The sequence below is a fragment of the Embiotoca jacksoni genome, unplaced genomic scaffold (assembly GCF_022577435.1).
Source record: "Embiotoca jacksoni isolate LCO1_2020_lvr unplaced genomic scaffold, fEmbJac1.0.p SCAF_3, whole genome shotgun sequence".
NCBI lineage: Eukaryota > Metazoa > Chordata > Actinopteri > Embiotocidae > Embiotoca > Embiotoca jacksoni.
The window spans coordinates 11,411,316-11,429,040 of NW_027185381.1; the positions used below are offsets into that span (position 1 = coordinate 11,411,316).

Below are 17,725 nucleotides of genomic sequence, written 5' to 3' on the forward strand. Positions count from 1 at the left end.
AAATAATTTCATTTGTGTTGACAGTACCATGCAATTACACCAGTGTTCACAAAATGAGCACTTTGATTCCTAATTTGCAGATCATGACTGCTGTGAAATGCAATTAATGGATTCCTGATTTATTTATTAGTGAGCTGTGATAAACGACATACTGCGAGTTGACTGAGACAGACTGCGGCGCACACTCCTTCCTGGCGTAGCATCAGTTCCCCTCAGACAGCCAAGTTGTTCTGTCTCTGAGGGTGTAAAAGGAGGCAGAAAAGGAAAGGTACAATCAAAGAAATGTAAATTTAGATGTAGCTATGTAAAAGAATAAAATAAGATTTTTATATTTTGAGGTAAGACAGAAAGCAGGGGATCACCTGACAGTTGGAGCACTGTGTCACTCTGAGGTCTACAGCAGGTGACATAGATGTCAAAACAGCAGCCCATTGTTTGGAATGAGTCAGGTGGAGTGTCATGCAGAGGGCACAGTCTATCTGTCTTTTTTATGAAGACACAGATGCCAGGGGAACAGTCTGAAAAATGTGAGACAACAAGATTCTCTGGATGACTGCCATGTTCCTGCATGTGCAAGCGAGCTACTTGAAGATTTAGGGGAAAACAGGATGCAACGTGTTAATAATTGGAGGGACCCTCTGGAAATCTCTTCTTTGTAGTTAAGCTTTGTTTGAATATGATGTATTCAATGTATGATGTATTAATGGGGGTGTGAGGGAAACATTTGTAGAATCACAAAGCCTCGGTTTATCTTCCCCGTACCAAGAGAAATGTTGTGCATGCTTTTCATTTAATCACAACTGGCATGCCGCATGTGATTTGATGAAGCGATGCTGGTGTGAAAAATGTAAATAAGACTTCAGTCGAAACATCCTCCACTGCAGGCTATTGTGTTCATTTACAATAGAAACCCAATTATCTGTGCAAATCCGGAGCGAGGGGGGGACTAAATATGTAAATGTCCCAGTCAAACTCAAATGTTCCTCAGTCAAATTTTGCTGCCAGATGTTTACACTGCGAGAGGGCCTGATTGGCTGCACAATGACTCCACTTCCACCCATTCCTATGTCAGTATAACAAGTGTTTAGACTATTTGGCAAAAATCAGATCACTGTCAGAGGTTGCCAAGCAACTGATTAATTAGCAGAGCCTCCAGAGTGGGCGAGCTCTTTTCAGTCCCAGCGGTCCAGGGAGTGTACCACCTCTCACACTTAACAGACACACAGCCATTTATTTTACAACAGGAGATCTTTGAGGCAAAGGTTGAAGTAAAAATGTTGGGTAATAGCACTTATTTAATTTCTTACTGAGAGTTCGATGAATTGATTAATACTACTCTCATATTTGTCTGTAAAATCCATCAGGCGGTGAGGGTTAGTTTAACTTTAAGACTGAAAATAGGCCAAACGGCTGGCTGCTTTTATCCAAAGCTTTAAAACAAATGTCGTTTTAAAGACCAGTGTCACTAATTTTAATGGGATTATGTGCTGGGCTGCATCTTGGCTGGTTGCAGTGACTTCCTGGAGTTCCTCTGGTTACCTGGCAACCTCCTGGTGATGACAAATCTCAAGAAGGTTTTTTTTTTCTACTGAGTAAACAAAGAAGATATAATTTCTTCTCTTTTTTTTTTTACATTGTGACAGTACAAATCTAGTTTTTTTTCTCTCTGCTTCCAGTCTTTTTGCTAAGCTAAAATAACCACCTGCTGGACTCATTTTCCTATTTAACAGACATGTGAGACTGATATTGATCATTTCATGTCACTCTTGGGAAGAAAGCAAATGAGCACATTTCCTAAAATGATAAAAACAATTCCTTCAAGATACAGCAGGACTTTTCCTGCACCTTAAATGTGACAGGAGACAGTGGTAATATTTAAACAATCCATGTTAGACCACATGTTACCGAGGATTTGGGTTATTTCCGTGGTGGATAATCCAGTTAAGGTGCCTCAACTGCCCCCTTAATAAAGCAAATATAAATATCTAATTAATCTCTCCTGTGCATTCGCATGTCAACATTATGGTTGTAAAGAGTAAGTAGGTCTGATAAATAAACTTCAACAGCTTGCTAACAGTCATTTAAACATGAAAGTAGAGTCTTGTGATTTCATACTTTCTCAGTAATCAGTAATCATCATTGCAAGCATTAAGGAGGATCTGCAGGCCAAGGGGGAGTCTGTCCATTTCACATTCAGGAAGGGCTAGTGAGCCCTCCGAGCTACAGTGGACTGGACTGTCTTCCTTCATGTCAGGACTCTGTGTTTAAAAGTTGGCATGAGACAGGACTCAACCCTGTTAAGCTCTTTGAGGGTGATGCAATGAAGCATTTTGACAACTTGAAGGAAAAATACACTTTTTTCACATTTTTACATAACATCTAAAAAAAAAAAAAAAAAAAAAATTTTTTACCTAGAACTGGATTATTCTACAAAACACATCAGAAAAAAAATGGCAGAAGGATTTAAAGCAACAGATAGACGATAAAAGCTGGAGATCAGCCATAGAATATACTCTTAATACTCTCTATGGTGACAAAGAGACAGTTTAAACTCCACAGACTTTACACCATCACTGAGTCCACACCTCCCTCTCTGCATGTTCATTAAAATAACTGCTGTCCAGAGACTGTGAAGGTAATCACTGGTATTAGCCTGTGGAGCTATTTCTATATCAACTACAGTGCCCATATTCTCTGTAATAATGAAACACATCACCCAGTTCATCGGTGGAGCTGTTTGGACAACTTTGGAGATCTGTGGAAGACACGAAGCAGCTTAATCAAGACTCAGATACACAGGAAATATTTGCTAGTTGGATACTTTCATTGCTGTTTTGGTCTTTTATGGGATTTGTTGATGATAATCAAAATATTAAAAAAAAAAATCAATGGCCTTATCATTTAAATAGGAATATAATTCCATATCTGTATGAAGGTTTCTAAGTTATATCACTGGCAAACAGGCAATCTGAATGCTTCTGCTCACTGTGGACTTTCTGACAGGCTGTCAGAAAACATAAATGCAAAGTGTCTGCGTATGACACCTTTTCAGTCTGGTGTCAACACATTTTTTCTAGGAATACCAATGAAGGCGAGCCAAGCTTTACAAAAATAAGGGCACAGTTACCAGGAACAGAAACAACATGATAACTAAATCATGTTATTTCAACTATATATCAATGTCTTAATAAATGGTTAAATCAGCTGGATGAAAAACATGGCAGTGAGAGTAAAGTGAAGACATTCATTTAATTTCCATAATGATTAAGATAATATTATTGAGACTAGATGAGCCAAATATGAATTTGTATTTTTGTGCCTTGGGCACGAGGCCCTGAATGATTTGCACAGCCATGAACTTGAGAGAGGTCCTTAAATATGAGAGATGTAACTTTTTTTTTTTTAATCCTGAATGAAATTGTATACTAAAAGAAAGACAAAAACGAATGTGTGAAATATTGTTCTGATAATGTAGTTTACTACTTTTCTCAACAGGGAATCTAGGAGACGTAAAATAAAAATAGAAAAGAGTGAAAACAGACACAACATGACAAAAAGCAACTGTGGCAGGCTGCCGCCTGGGACACCATCAAGCTCAGTGAATATTCTATAAATATTTGCCCTTTCTGGGTCCTGAATGTGCTCTTGTCACGTCATGTAGCACATGTACTTTTTGCATGTGCCTCTGTCACCTTAAGTGAGAAGAATAGCATAAAACACAAGCAAGCCAGCACTATACTGTGTAGACTTGGCGATAAACAGATGGATTATGGACGGTGCAATTTGTGGTAATGGACACCAGACAGTGTACCTCTGGCTGGATAGAGCCCCGACTGTGCCTCTCCTGTCATTTTGGAGAATAGAGATCCTGCAATGAGACCAAAAAGCAGCATAAAGGACATACATCAGTGTGTCTCATCTCATGCAGTGCACATGTACTTGCACTAAAATAGAGCCCACTGTAAAACCTTCATTATAGCCCCTGGAGTCTGTGTTAAACTGTATACTTCTCCATCTTCATCTTTAGAGCCTTTTCCTCCAAATAATGGGTCTTACAAGCAAAATTAGGGCTTCCTGTTTCATAGCATTCAGATTTGATATGTATGCAGGCTGTGGCAGTGTGTTGCCACTATGAGTGGTTGAAAAAGCTGTCCATCTTTCTGTGATATGATCACGGTTGGCTGAGGCCTGCTTTCCTAATGAACAGCACATAGCTAGTACTTTCCTTGCCAGGAATGGCTTGAGTCCACAGGGCACTGGGCCACACACAAACACATGTAAACAGATGCTCAGATCCTTAATTGACTCACCCCAAACATCATCAGTCGTCGCATGCTGCACAATCAAAGCTGTCTAATAGAAGGTGCAAGTCATATTTTGATGCCGAACACCATTTAGGTTAATGAGGGTGCAGTAATTAGTCAGGTGGATGGAGAGGCAGTATGAACCATGATGGAAAGCTAAATGGTCCAATTTTCTCTGTCATGTGCACGTCTGTCCTCCTCACATCACTCTAGCTTGTCAGTCAGGCTAAAAGACACCAATTCATCACCCATGGCTATTATGAGGCAAGATGGCACAGAAAATGGATGGGGAAAGCACACAGTAATTTGCCGGGGACCACGGCGCATTGGCTGGAACCAGCAATAATTTAAACAGCAGTAAGCAAAAGTTTGACAATTATACTACAATTTGTAACAGCAGTAATTCAATTAACACTCTTCATAGTAGTCCTTACTAATTATAGCCATACTCTTCTGCACAAGCCATACAAAGTGTTGGCCAATTATACTTAGCTCTGTTTAAGTGGCTAAAGAGTCTTTTGACAAATTGCAACGTAATGTAATGACAAAAAAAAGCATGACGGCTCATCATAAAGTTAGCTGTGTCAGCTTTTCAACATTCCTCCCTGTTGTCTGCCAAAAGATTTTAATCTGATAAGAACAGGCATAAAAGAGAGACTTGTAGCATTATGTGAACTCTGCAGTAATAATACCCTGCAATCTGTCTTCTTTGTGTCTACAGAACTGAGAATTCCTGCTATACGTGTCAAACTGACTGTAATGTTTGTCTTTGGTGGCATGAGCTGGATGTAGCGGGCCTGTCACAACATGTAGGCTTGCTTACTGCATGCATGTATTGCACATTCCTTAGTAGGGATCTGTATCATTGTCTCCATCCTAAACTGACTAACAAATGAACATCTCTGCTGCCTGCTGCTTTGATTTCCCTTCGCTGGAATTTCTCCTAATATCCAAACTGCCTGCCTCGCTCAACACAGCAGCACCGTCAGGGAGTGAAGACTCTGATGCCTCGACAACAGGCATGCTACTGGATGGTGATTTTCTACAGCAGATGGCCACTTGCTCAGGGCTATAGCAATATGAAATTAAATGAAAAAGCAAGAATACTTTACAGTGATGACTTGTTATTAATTTGCTGGTCGCAGCAGATTCCACAACTTTCCGACTGCCTTTTTAGATATAAAAAATGTGAAGGTCCCATATTGTAAAAATTCAGATTTCCAGTTATTATGTGATTATAAATCAAGTCTATGTGCTGGATAAATAGTGTGAATGTGTCAAAATGCTCAGTCCACAGACAAATGCACCCAGCCCGTATTCAGCAACGGTGCCATTCAGGACTTCCCTAAGTTTGTGATGTCACAAACACAAGCTTGTTCTGTTTGCCCTCAGCACGACCCACTGTTCAACTTTTTTAGAGGAAGAAAACAACAACTTGTGGTTGGCCTGGATGTGCATAACTCAGTAAAGAGTTAGCCAATCAGAAGATTGGAAACAGCCTGTTCTTGGTAGAGCTCCAGTGAGACGCTCTACCAAGAAGACATATACAACTATTTTGAGATGGTTTTTGGTGTTTACAACCACAGAAATATCTTCTTATGGAATAAATACTGGCAAAGTATAAATTATGGGGCCGTTAAGATACTTTTCTTTTTTTTTTCCACTTTTTGATGGTTGTGTTTTAAGCAGTTTCTCCTCTGTTTTTCTTCACCATGAAAATTATTTTCTGTTCATCCCCAAGACCTGCGCACCTCAGTCTACCAGGTTACATTGGTTTCATTTTTCTGTGCACAAATGGCATATTTTGAACATTCCCTCAACTTGTCATCTCGCTTTAATATATATAGATTTTTGCTTAGTTTTTTTTAGCCCTATTATTGTTTTCTTCACCTGCATGTTCACTTCCTTATTCCTCAAACTGACAGACAATTCCATCTTAGTGTAAGTGGCAGCTCACCGTGAAGTCTGAGCAACTTGTTGTTTAAGCTAAAACACAACTTAGTCACTACATGGAACTCTCCAATTATTTTGAAGTATCGGCATAAACCTAAACAAAGTAAAGCTGAGATGACACTTTCATGTAATATCCACTATTTTATTTCAAACTGAATGTGCTGAGGTACAGGGCCCAAAGAAAAAAACATGTAACTGTCCAAATACTTTGAGTCTTTTAGTCGAGATGGTATGCTACAAACTACACATGTGCATGCTGTCTACCAGGGCTTAGGTTGTTTCACAGACTCATAGCTCCTTACCACTCTATCCCCTGACATCAGGCGTTACTGCTGGCATTCTGCTGTCTGACTCAGAGCTCCAATGGGCCAATGAATACTAAATGAGCCCGTGGAAATCCAGCTGGGAATGCATTGTCAAAAGGAAATATGGTGTGCCCCTTCACACCCTCTATTCAACTACAGAGTCACATTTCAAAAAGGTGCACAAGTCTCAGCTGTTCTCATCTTAAGGATGTGAGCAGGTGAAGTTTTGACTATGCCTTGCTACAGCATTAAACTTGAGCCCTGGTTATAAAACCATGATCTGTGCACATCACAATATACGAAGCAAAGGGCTCTGATTTCCCAACAGTGGAAGAACAGGCTGTGCATAAGCATGCTGGTGCATCTGAGCTCAACATGAGTAATGCTGCATTCCTACACACACACACACACACACACACACACACACACACAAGCACACATACGGACGGCTGATCTTTTATTCACCATCGACCCTCCAATGTGCACAGATGCACACGAGCACAGCAGCACAAACTGACAGCACACTGTGCTCCCAAGTGAGTCCAGCTAACCGACTGTGGAGAGGGAGGTGCAGCGATGCAGAGACAGGGGCCATGTACGGGGCTTCATGTTCACTGACTGGGAATTATCACATCAAGCCCGTATGCCCGACGGTTCTGACAGGCCCAAGGCCAAACCATTACAGCCTGGTGTAGGCAAAAATGACTATGACTGGGCAATAACTATTGTTGTGCACCAGTGATTCACACCACACCAATAGCATTCAGATTTACACAGACAGGAAGGAAGTTCTTCTCAAAATTGGTAAAACAACCAACACAGAATTGGTGGATGTTCTGCTTCATTGACGTTAGTTTTAATGGTGTATCACAAATCAAACATCATCAACTTTGGGTTTGACTGTTTTAAGAATGTGGACTGAAATTAAAACTGATGAAATTAGTCTCTGGTGCCAGACTACTGGATTTTATTTGCATGATGTATTCATACGACAGCTCAATGCACCCTGTAGCAAATGTAGCCGACACTGGAGAGGCCAGTGCTTCAATTTGCCAGGCTGTTGTAGGGAATTGTAAGCAAGAGGTCATTTAGACCGGATCACATGCTGGAGAAGAGAACACAATTACACAATTATTATGTTAGTGTAACACTACTTACTGAAGAAATAACGCCAGTTTTTGTCGGATCACTCAGAGATGTTCACAATTTGGGAGCAGTCACTCAGGGCATTTAAGGTTAATGATAGTTTATGTCATATGTACCAAAGTTGGCGAACAGAAATAAGAAAACATATAAGGACAAGAGACAAGAGAGAGCAAAGATCTACATCTACTAGCAGCGCTTAGAGATCAATGTTAGTGACACTGTCGGCACTCGGTGGTATTGCGCTTCCACATTGGCCTAATTTCTTAGACCCGGAAGCAACATCCACTTCTATATCCAGTCTGTGGTTCTTCTTTAACAGTAAACACAAAGTACAGTTAAGACAAATTGAAACACCATGAGGTTTGCAGGTATTTGGTCAAAAAAAACCAAATTAGTAGCTGGGAAGACATTTAATTGTGGATAAAAGTGGTGGATCAACTGACATCACCATTCCCAACCACCGATAACTGTAAATAACAGTAAATAACTATTTGTTTCCATAGCCTGGCCTAAACTGGACTTCTGACACAAGGCTGCATGTTTGTACTTCCAGTCACACTGACACATAAAGATTTTTATCAGAAACATGAAAGGAAATGACAGTCCGCTGAGCCCAGACGGCTTCAACCCGGCAGAAACATGAAGGTAAAACTTATTTCTTCACATACTGTATTCTGTCTGTATTTTAACTCAAAGTCCGCCGCTCAAGGGACACACGGCGAGTTTTAATCTTCCTCTGCTGCACTTCAGAGAAGCTGAAGCCGACGGTCTGCAGAGTTTTTTTTTTTTTCTTTCACACACCTTAGAATCAGAATGTTTTGTTACTATGGCAACGACTTTGTGTACTTCCCCAGAAACCGGCTGAAAAAGACAGAATAGTATTTTGTACCCTGCTGATTTCCTCTTTATTTCCTAAATATCGTCGCCGCAGGGACTCAGAGACCATCTGTATCTGAGGTAGGCTGTTGTTTACGTGATATCTTATTGAGTTTTCAGGAAACACTTCAGACTGAAACGTTTCAGTCCCGCTAGAGTTACATCTAAGCTACCTCAGGCTCCCTCAGTGACAGTGGCTCAGGCTGGAAAATGTTCAAATAGTAAATGCCAGAAAGTCTATTTTTTTGTTGTTGTTTAATCCACATTGTTTGTAAGTGATGTTAGTGATGTTTTCTTGGCCAGCTATTGTTCACAGTGATCTGTTGTGTTAGATACAGTTGCTGCAATTGCATAAAAGGTTAATTAGGATGATAGCAGAGCTGGTGTCTTTTCTCGCACCGCAGTGACAGATGCGGTGGCATATCATCCCACTGCGGGGTACCCAGTGAACGACACTGGCTTAGGCATATGTCTGAGCTGTGAAGGGCTGTGGAACAGAGAGATGAAAGCTGTGGAGGGAAAGCGGCACACACAAAGCCAGAGAAAGTCACAGACACTTTCGACTCACTGACTGAGAGGAATGACAAGGAGAGGGGAGGGAATAAAAGGAGAAAGTTACATAGTCATAGCCTCATGGAAGTAAGAGATACCAGATACAGGGAGGGAGGGTGAGAGGATGGCAGAACTTTGTCTTCAGCAAACACCCTGGCTTGTCTTTTATTCTCTCTCATGCAGAGTTTGGAAAAGTCGTATTTTACCAGTGAGCTCAGGTAAACGCTGAGGCACATCTCAGGGTTGACGTTTCTATTCACCATTTCCTGTATATTTTTAGAGAGCAAGTGATGTGTAGTGTCTTTGAAACACAAGATGACACCATAAATACTATTTTTGAGGTGTTAAGCCTTAAATGGGCCTAAATTTAATACGTTCTTCCTTTTAACACTGTCATGATGGATACTCAGCCTGGTTGACAAACACAAGCCTTCCCAAGTTGGAAGTTTCTCAAACAAACCGATGAGCAACCTCTCTGCATCTACAACAAGGGAGTAAGAGGCTACATGATTGTGTGCAGGGCATGATGAAGAGAAGAAAGGCCCCCTCCACCAGGAGAGCTGAAATCCAGTATCTGTACCAGTGCTACGCCTCAGGCCAAGCCACGCTGTCTGGCAGCTCTCTTCTAAAGTTCCTCAAGAAGGAGCAGATGGAGCTCAGAGCAACCGAAGAGACGGTGGAGTGTTTGATTGACAGATATGAGATTGAAGAGACAGGTGAGTGAAGGGAGAGTTGTGTACCATGTCGGGCTGCTTGCTGCTCATTATTATGGATAAAAAAGGGGACTCTATTCTGGAAGGACTGAGGCATTGTCATGTAATGATGCTAATTTAGTTACAACAGAAGTTAGGGCCTAAGCTCCAGTGGTGCTCAGCTGACAAAATTATTTGCCGTTAAGCCCAGAGGCTGCTGGCTGAACTGACAGAGGGGAAATGGAAGAGTCAGGCACGTAAGTGGACGAGTAGACCAGATGTTGTCTGAGGCCCAGTGTACTGCGGGCTAATTCACACCATCACAAACACCAGGGAAAACACCAGCACAAGGCACACAGCTAGTCTGTGCCATAAATGCACAGAAGACCTCACTCTTTTTACTCTATAGTCTTTGTGTAAGAGAAGGTTTTGACCATCTTTTAGTTCTTTCAGCAAACTCATATACCTGAATACAGAGCGGCTGCAAAGTTTATGTAGACTGAAATCGATCATAGCTGCTGAATTTATCCAAATTACAAAGAACATAAAAGAAAACGGAGCTACAGCTGCTAAATGTACAAGCAGGTCCACCTATATAGCACCAGCAAAAGGGCCAAAATGGAAACAAATAAGCGCCAGTACTCCCTTTGCTCACATTGACAAGTCTATCAGCCGGTATTAGAACATCATTAAGTGCAGCATTACTTTCTAAATTTCCACAGTAAATAAAAGAGACTGGTTCTCATATGAACTCCAGACTCTGTTGATGTTCTCTTTTAGAGCCATGTCAACATTATTATAAGGTTAGCATAACGTTATTTAGAATAGTAACAGAGAGAAGCAAGCAGCGGGAAAGGGAACCAGTGAGCGTCACAGAGTGCCTTCTGGGTAATGTAGTTTATTTAGAGCCATTATGAATCACCCATGTAACCTGATATGCAGCGGGCAGAACATGAGCTACATCATACAAGCTAAACATGAATATACCTGCTAAACACAGCATATTAGCTTGAGTGTTCAGACCCCTCCTTCTTCCTCTTCCAGCTAAAGATAGCGGGTCCATGACGTTTGAAGGGTTCCTCAGGTACATGGAGTCCAGAGACTGCTGCGTGTTCAACCAGGCCCACACCTCAGTGTACCAAGACATGGACCAGCCTCTCACCAACTACTTCATCTCCTCATCACACAACACCTACCTGACTGGAGATCAGCTTGTTGGGAAGAGCCACCTGGATGCCTATGTTTGGTAGGGAAGTGCAGCATATACAGTACAGCTTGTGTTGTTCTTCCTCTGCAGCAAAGACACAGAAATGTAAATCAAATCATTATTGGGTCTGGAGCTTTAAGTGTCTGTGTTTTCTGTCTCTTCATGTAATCCCAGACTGAGTCCACGATGTTCAGATCAAGGCTCTGGGGAAAACATACTAACTGGTCCTGGACTCTTTGTTCTTCTTGTCACTGAAGATAGTTTCTTATAACTCTGGCTGAGTGTTTGTAGTCACTGTAAAGCTGCAGAATGAATTTCAGGCCGATCAGATGGCTCGCTGATTATATTGTGCAATAGATAACAATCTAAACATCTAAAGTGCCTAAAACCTTTGCATATTACTGCGTATAAAATTGCAGGGTCACAGGTTAAAGTCTGCTAGCAAAAGAAGCCAGTGGCATCTCATTTGTAAAATCCTGTGATCAAAATGTTCTGAGACTGTTCCTGTTGAAAACAAATGGCGTGTGGTAAATATACCAAGTTATTTTGGTGGGTCAACATATTTTTGTGACCACTGGTACGTGCGCATTTGCGAATTACACCATAGACTTTCAACTTGAGCAGAAAGCGCACATCAAAATTTGTGTCAATTTTTTGGGGAACATAAAGAAGTCACACGGAGGTAAATCTGGCAAATAGGAGTGGTGGGGAGCTCTGAGTGTGCTGGTACAGGCAAGGGACTTGTCTGTTTTAAAACGTGCTGTGATTAGACGCATTGTCATGTTGAAGAACCGAAGAGCCATCGCGGCATAGTTATAGTAGAACTCGGTGTTGACTGTCTGACCCTGGGCGACAAATTCACGGTGCATAAATCATTGAATGTCAAAGAAAACTCACTTGGTTGTGCTCCCGACCTGATGCGCCTGTTTCAGTCCTGGACAGTGACGTTCTGCCCCTCATGAAAGGAGAATGCTACTTAAAACACCTTGCCCAGCTTACTGCTTTGTGGCTGTGGGCTTTCTGAGTCTGTTACCGACTTCCAGAGTCTCACACAAATTTTCGAGTTTCAGGTCCATGGTGAAATCGCTAATACCCACGTACCGATGGTCAAAAATACATGTTTCACTTTAGTGCTGACGTTGATCGAACAATGCAACTCTTGGAAAAGTTACTACTTTCCCCTGCTCCGTGCACATTACTGTGCTGCACTCAAAACTTTTGGATCGCACTTCGGTTTATTTCATGACACAAAAGAAATGATAACTTCAAAAAAAACATTTGGCTGAAATAGAGATCTAAAAAGCCATTCAATACAAGATGATCCTCTCTACAGACCAACACGTTTGTTAATCTGGATACTCTCTTTCCCTCTCATTTCATTGACCCACTCATGTGCTGAGGCAGACAGTGAAATTGCTGTGGTGCCTTTATGGGACAATGGAGGTGATTACAAAAGAGGCTGATGGCAGCAGAAGTGCAATATTTATGGTTCCACTGAAAGTGCTGAGTGCCCTGGCCGGCTGGTAGAGTGGAACCCTCCAACCCAGAGGCCTGGAAGCTCTGGTTTACTTAGATAATGAAAGAGTGATCTTGGGAGGAAGACAAAGCGGCAGGAGCAGGGGGCTGCTTTTAAGAAATCCAACTAGCTTGCAGGTGGGAGAGGGAGGAGAATAATATGACCAAATGTATTTGCCTGGTGAAGAAAACCATGATTCATAAGAGCCTTTGTGTTGCAGGCTCTTGCAAGTGATGATAAAAATAACCTCGTGTTTTTTTTTGGTGTGTCTTCAAAATGTTCATCCTGACATGTTTTACATCAAAAGCTTTTACAAATTGCTATTAATAATAATGAAAAATGCTCAACTACTTTTCTTTTTTTGGAAATAATAACTAACACATCACATTCATAGCTCTCACTTCAAAAACCGAGTGACAGTATCAGCTAATTTAGTCCAGGTGACTGAGATGTTATGAAGAAATTGTTTACAATTTTGGGAAATACACTTGAAGACTGATACCTCTCTAATGTCTGCGCATCAAAGCAAAGGGCTACTAGCCTACTTAGCAGCTTAGCATTACAATAGAAGCAGAAGAAATCAGTTTACCTGCCTCCTGCCATAATTTATCATTAAAGAAGCGACAGACTGTCAGAAAAGCTGAATCATTCGAGAGTCAAAATGTGTGGAGAAAAGAGGACGATATAACTGCATCAGGGCTGCAAGAAAATATATTATTGTCAAAGTCATTATTCGCCCCATACCTGTTGTGAGACTGATATAATATTTGTCTGACACCAACCGAGAAAGCAATATTGTATAAGACCAAGACACATTTAAACATATAAATGTAATGCATTAACCTGATTATTTTCATATAAAGAAAAGCACAGGAATTGAGAGATAACTGTCATTTTCTGGTGTGAGATGGAGAGAAGATTCAGATTCATACAGAAGTAGGGGACATGTTGGCTTCCCTTATTATGTATTGATATAATTGGCCACCGGTATGAGAGCAGTTATGAATAGTTGACCTGTCTTTAGCACGGTGAGAAAATAACTCAGTTTGTGCCTCAACTTCTCACTGTATGTATTTTAGCCTCAGCACAGCTCAGTGTGTGCATGTATCTCTGTTTGTCTGTTTGTCTGTGTGTGCTTGTGTGCACGCGTGTGTGACACAGTGCTCTGAGGAAAGGCTGTCGATGTCTGGAGATTGACTGCTGGGATGGGCCAGATATGGAGCCGGTCGTTTACCACGGCTACACCCTCACCACCAAGATACTCTTTAGGGATGTTATCAGCACTGTGAAGAAACATGCCTTCGAGGTAACAGCATGTAGTTTGTAACATATGTATTTCCTGTTCTTAAGTGGTGCCCTGGGCTCAGTGTTTGCTCTGTAGGCGCCAGGAGTCCCCACTGAGCTGCATTTGCTCTAATTAATAACCTCTCTGATAAAAGTGCTTTGCCTGCGAACTGTCTGATTTACCAATTCAGGCCAGGGAAGACTTTAGACCCTGCAGACAGCCGTCAGGAGCATCCAGGTTGATGCTCATTGTAAGGAATGGAGGCTAAATCCTGTTTTGTTTTTTTTCTGGTGTGATCATTTCTTGACAGGTGTCTGCTTACCCAGTGATCTTATCTTTGGAGAACCATTGCTGCAAGGAGCAGCAGGAGGTTATGGCCCAGTACCTCATCTCTATCCTGGGGGACAAGCTGCTGTCAACTCCCTTGGATCATCCAACCCCCGGAGACCTTCCAGGCCCAAATGTAAGCCTCAGAAGAAGCAAAAGTTTGGCTACGTGAATGGTAAATTAGAAGAAGGATCTGTATTTACTGTTAGCGCCGGTGGGCAGGCAGAGGAGTGATGGTGTTAGCATCTATAAGTCCCTATCATCTTTCATAGCACTGCAAAACAAGGAGAGAATAAGACCTCTTCGTCGTCACGGAGGGACTCATTAGTCTCTTTCTGAGGCTCCATGTACCCCTCTCCTCCGTGAGGACATCAGGGTAAATGGACGCCTACATTTGCAAGCCTCTTTAATCTCTCAGAGAGTTGCTAAATTGAATGTGATGTGGTTGATCCTGAGAAGTGTCCATCACTTGAAGCATGTTGAGGCACTTGAGCAGATAGTTCATTTAGATTACCCTGTTCGGGCTCTATCTCATCTAAAAGCATCTGTCTCAACTCATTAGGAAGCGACCGGCCTGAAAGACACTCAGTCCCTCCAATCTATGACGAGGGGGATAACGTTTTTTTTTCTCTGAGTGTGAAGGTATGTGTGCTGTCTCAACCGAGTGTCTCTCCCTCTGACTTCCACTGCTTTAGAGTTTACTGCAAAAAAATGAGTTGTGTTTTGTCCTCAGAGTGGACATCATTTTTTATCTTTATGATTTAGAAAGTGGGGGCGCTAATGGTGTCTTCTTGACTTTTAACCCCTTGCAAAGAAAACACAAAATCAGTGTTCATGTTTTAGATTCATGCAGCTTCACAGCCAAGTTACAATCTAATTATGAAAATGGAACCAATCTGCAATTGCTCAGAATTGCTTACGAGTTGCACTGCACTCTGAGCAGTTATATCAAAGCATTTAAAATTGTCCCCCAAGTTGTCAAAGCCACAGGAAAAATGGGGGAAAAAACTGTAGTTTTGGCTTTATTTTTCAATTCTCCAGTGTTGTTGTAGGATTAGAAATAAGATCCAGTTAATTCACATGTTATTATGTGACTTTATTCTATTTTTACTGTCAGCATGAGGCAAACCTCCCCTCAAGAACCGCATATAATATCCTGAATTGCATCAACATCAGCAAAGCCTCTATTTTAGCTCTGCAGACTGTATAATTTTGAGTAACTGAAAGAGTGCAGTGAGGCAGTGCCAAGTGAAGCTGTGAAGCTTGTAATTTTTACACAGTATGGCCTCTTACAGGTTGTTGATGTTGGCATATCTGTAATTATTTTGCATAATTTGCCTGTGCATACAGCACAGAGCTGCCTTCAGACCAGGATTTTTTTTTTTTTTTTTTTTTGCTTTTAGCACATTGCTGCGAGAGAGAGCCCGACAGAGTACGAACATATTTGTAGAGGACAGTGAAATGTGGCAGCAGATGTGTTATTCAGTGATTTGATACACGTTTCGTCTCTTCTTATCTTTCCAAACTTGGCTGTGTGTATGTATGCACTGATGTGGATGTGACTCTGGAGAACAGTATAGTGGGGGTGGTTTGTTCAAAAGGAATGTAGTGATGTTTGTGTCCTAAGTTTTAGGAAGCATGAGCAGCTTGATTGATGCAAATGATGGTTTTATGAGTGTGGCGTGAATGTACATGTTTGTAATTATACTGTACTGTGTGTGTATGTGTGGGAATGCCAGGACCTGAAGTATAACATCCTCATCAAGAATAAAAAGATAAAACCTCAGATTAAGACAGAGGACGCAGCAGGGGCAGAGGAGAGTGCAGATGAGGGGGAGGTGGAGGAGGAGGAGGAGGAGGAGGAGGAGTCTGAGGAGGACGAGGATCATCAAACAAAAAGGTTTTGGTCTTCCAAAAAGGCAGGGTCAAAGAAAAAAGTAAGTCAGGGTTTATCAGTCAGATTAAAGCAACACATTTTCAGAAATAGTTAGAAACAGATGGAGACAAAATGGAAACAGCTAAAGCTTTTCAACCTGCTGTTATTTTAATTTCACTGCTGTCTTTTTTTCTCTTCTCTTCCCTAAATGTATTGAGCAGAAGAAGAAGGTGGTGGTGGCCCAGTCTTTATCTGACTTGGTAATATACACAGGGTCTGTCAAGTTCATCAGCTTCAGTCATGCCAAGGACAACCAAAACTGCTACGAGAACACATCTATGGCAGAGAAGAAGGCTCGCAAGCTCACCAAAGCCTCAGGTAGGGCGTCTTTTATTGATCTGACAACATGATTTCAAAGTAATAAAGAATGTGTACTATCATTTTGATGAGCTCGGCAGATTCACTTGATTTATCATCACACTGAGCTCTCTCTGCTCCTTGGATGAGATATGCAATTATCACCAAGTCCATAAACATCCATAATAATAAAAGCATATTTAACATGACATATACAGGGGAGTAGTTTTTAGGGACTAAAGCCCAGAAATGTGTCTCACACTCTCAATACTGGGGAAGTGAAAAGAGCCCACAGAGGTTTCAAATCAATGGATAATCAGTTAAACTGTCATCACGCTGCTGTGCAGCAGTATATTGGAGAAACAGAGTGATGTGGAGAAATGAAATCCCTTCCTGCTGAGGAGGAATGACACTTTCCAGACACGCAGTTACATTATGAGCTGGTTGACTTGGTTGGCAGGGACCATGAGCAGTCTTAGTTAAGCTGGAGCTGTAAAAACCTTATAGTTTGTCAAGCAGGAAAACCACGCAGTTATGGTAATGATAACAGACAGACTGAAGCTGTGTGCCAGTCTGTTAGTCATACGAAGGAGGATGATGGTACATGCATCAAAACCTAATCAGGAAAAATAGTTTCCACCTTTGTTGGTATTCACTTTCCATTTAACGTAAAGTTAAAAAAACCAGAAAGCCAATAATCATTAATGTATTGTCAAGAACTCTGATCCGTCCAATGACAAATTGTAAAATATTTTTTTTAAAGTCACCTGCAGGTTGACCTCAATGCTCTCACTGGATCACTGATTCACACAGACAGCGACACTCAGTCAGATAGTTAGATTAAAATGCACACGATCACAGAAATGACATCTGTTAAGTGAGTCTGATGAATGAGTGTGTGTCAGATTAGACTTCTGACCTTTGATGTGTTGTGCGTCCTCTCTCTCAGGTCCAGATTTTGTTCAACACAACCAGAAGTTCATCAGCAGGATTTACCCGGCGGCCTCGAGGACGTCCTCCTCCAACTACAACCCTCAGGAGTTTTGGAACATGGGCTCGCAGATCGGTGAATTGGAGGAGGGCGAGTTTATAGCTGTTAAAAACATGAGAAAGACCTCATCAATGCACACTTAAGAGATATGACCAAATACATTATTTATATTATTAGGATTTCAAGTTGTATATATTTAATGGGCAATTAATCAGATCATTAAAATCATTTAAAGGATATATTCATTAATTATACATATGTCAACTTAAAGTGATTACTACTTTTCCATTACCTTTGTTTAAACTTTGGTGAACATCAAAACCCTAAAAAACAACAAT

The 17,725-nt window shown here is 41.3% G+C and overlaps 1 protein-coding gene across 2 annotated transcripts in view; it reads left to right on the forward strand.

The window, feature by feature from the left end:
- Positions 1 to 17,725, forward strand: part of LOC138206530 (1-phosphatidylinositol 4,5-bisphosphate phosphodiesterase zeta-1-like) — a 43,462-nt gene that overhangs the window by 10,618 nt on the left and 15,119 nt on the right. Inside the window, exons 2-7 of one of the 2 annotated variants that reach the window (XM_069163311.1) lie at positions 9,657 to 9,852; positions 10,873 to 11,074; positions 13,713 to 13,857; positions 14,147 to 14,299; positions 16,261 to 16,417; positions 17,346 to 17,462. In XM_069163311.1, coding sequence (XP_069019412.1) covers positions 9,657 to 9,852; positions 10,873 to 11,074; positions 13,713 to 13,857; positions 14,147 to 14,299; positions 16,261 to 16,417; positions 17,346 to 17,462 — 970 coding nt within the window. The remainder of the gene's footprint in view (positions 1 to 9,656; positions 9,853 to 10,872; positions 11,075 to 13,712; positions 13,858 to 14,146; positions 14,300 to 16,260; positions 16,418 to 17,345; positions 17,463 to 17,725) is intronic. The other variant, XM_069163312.1, reaches the window with a different exon arrangement.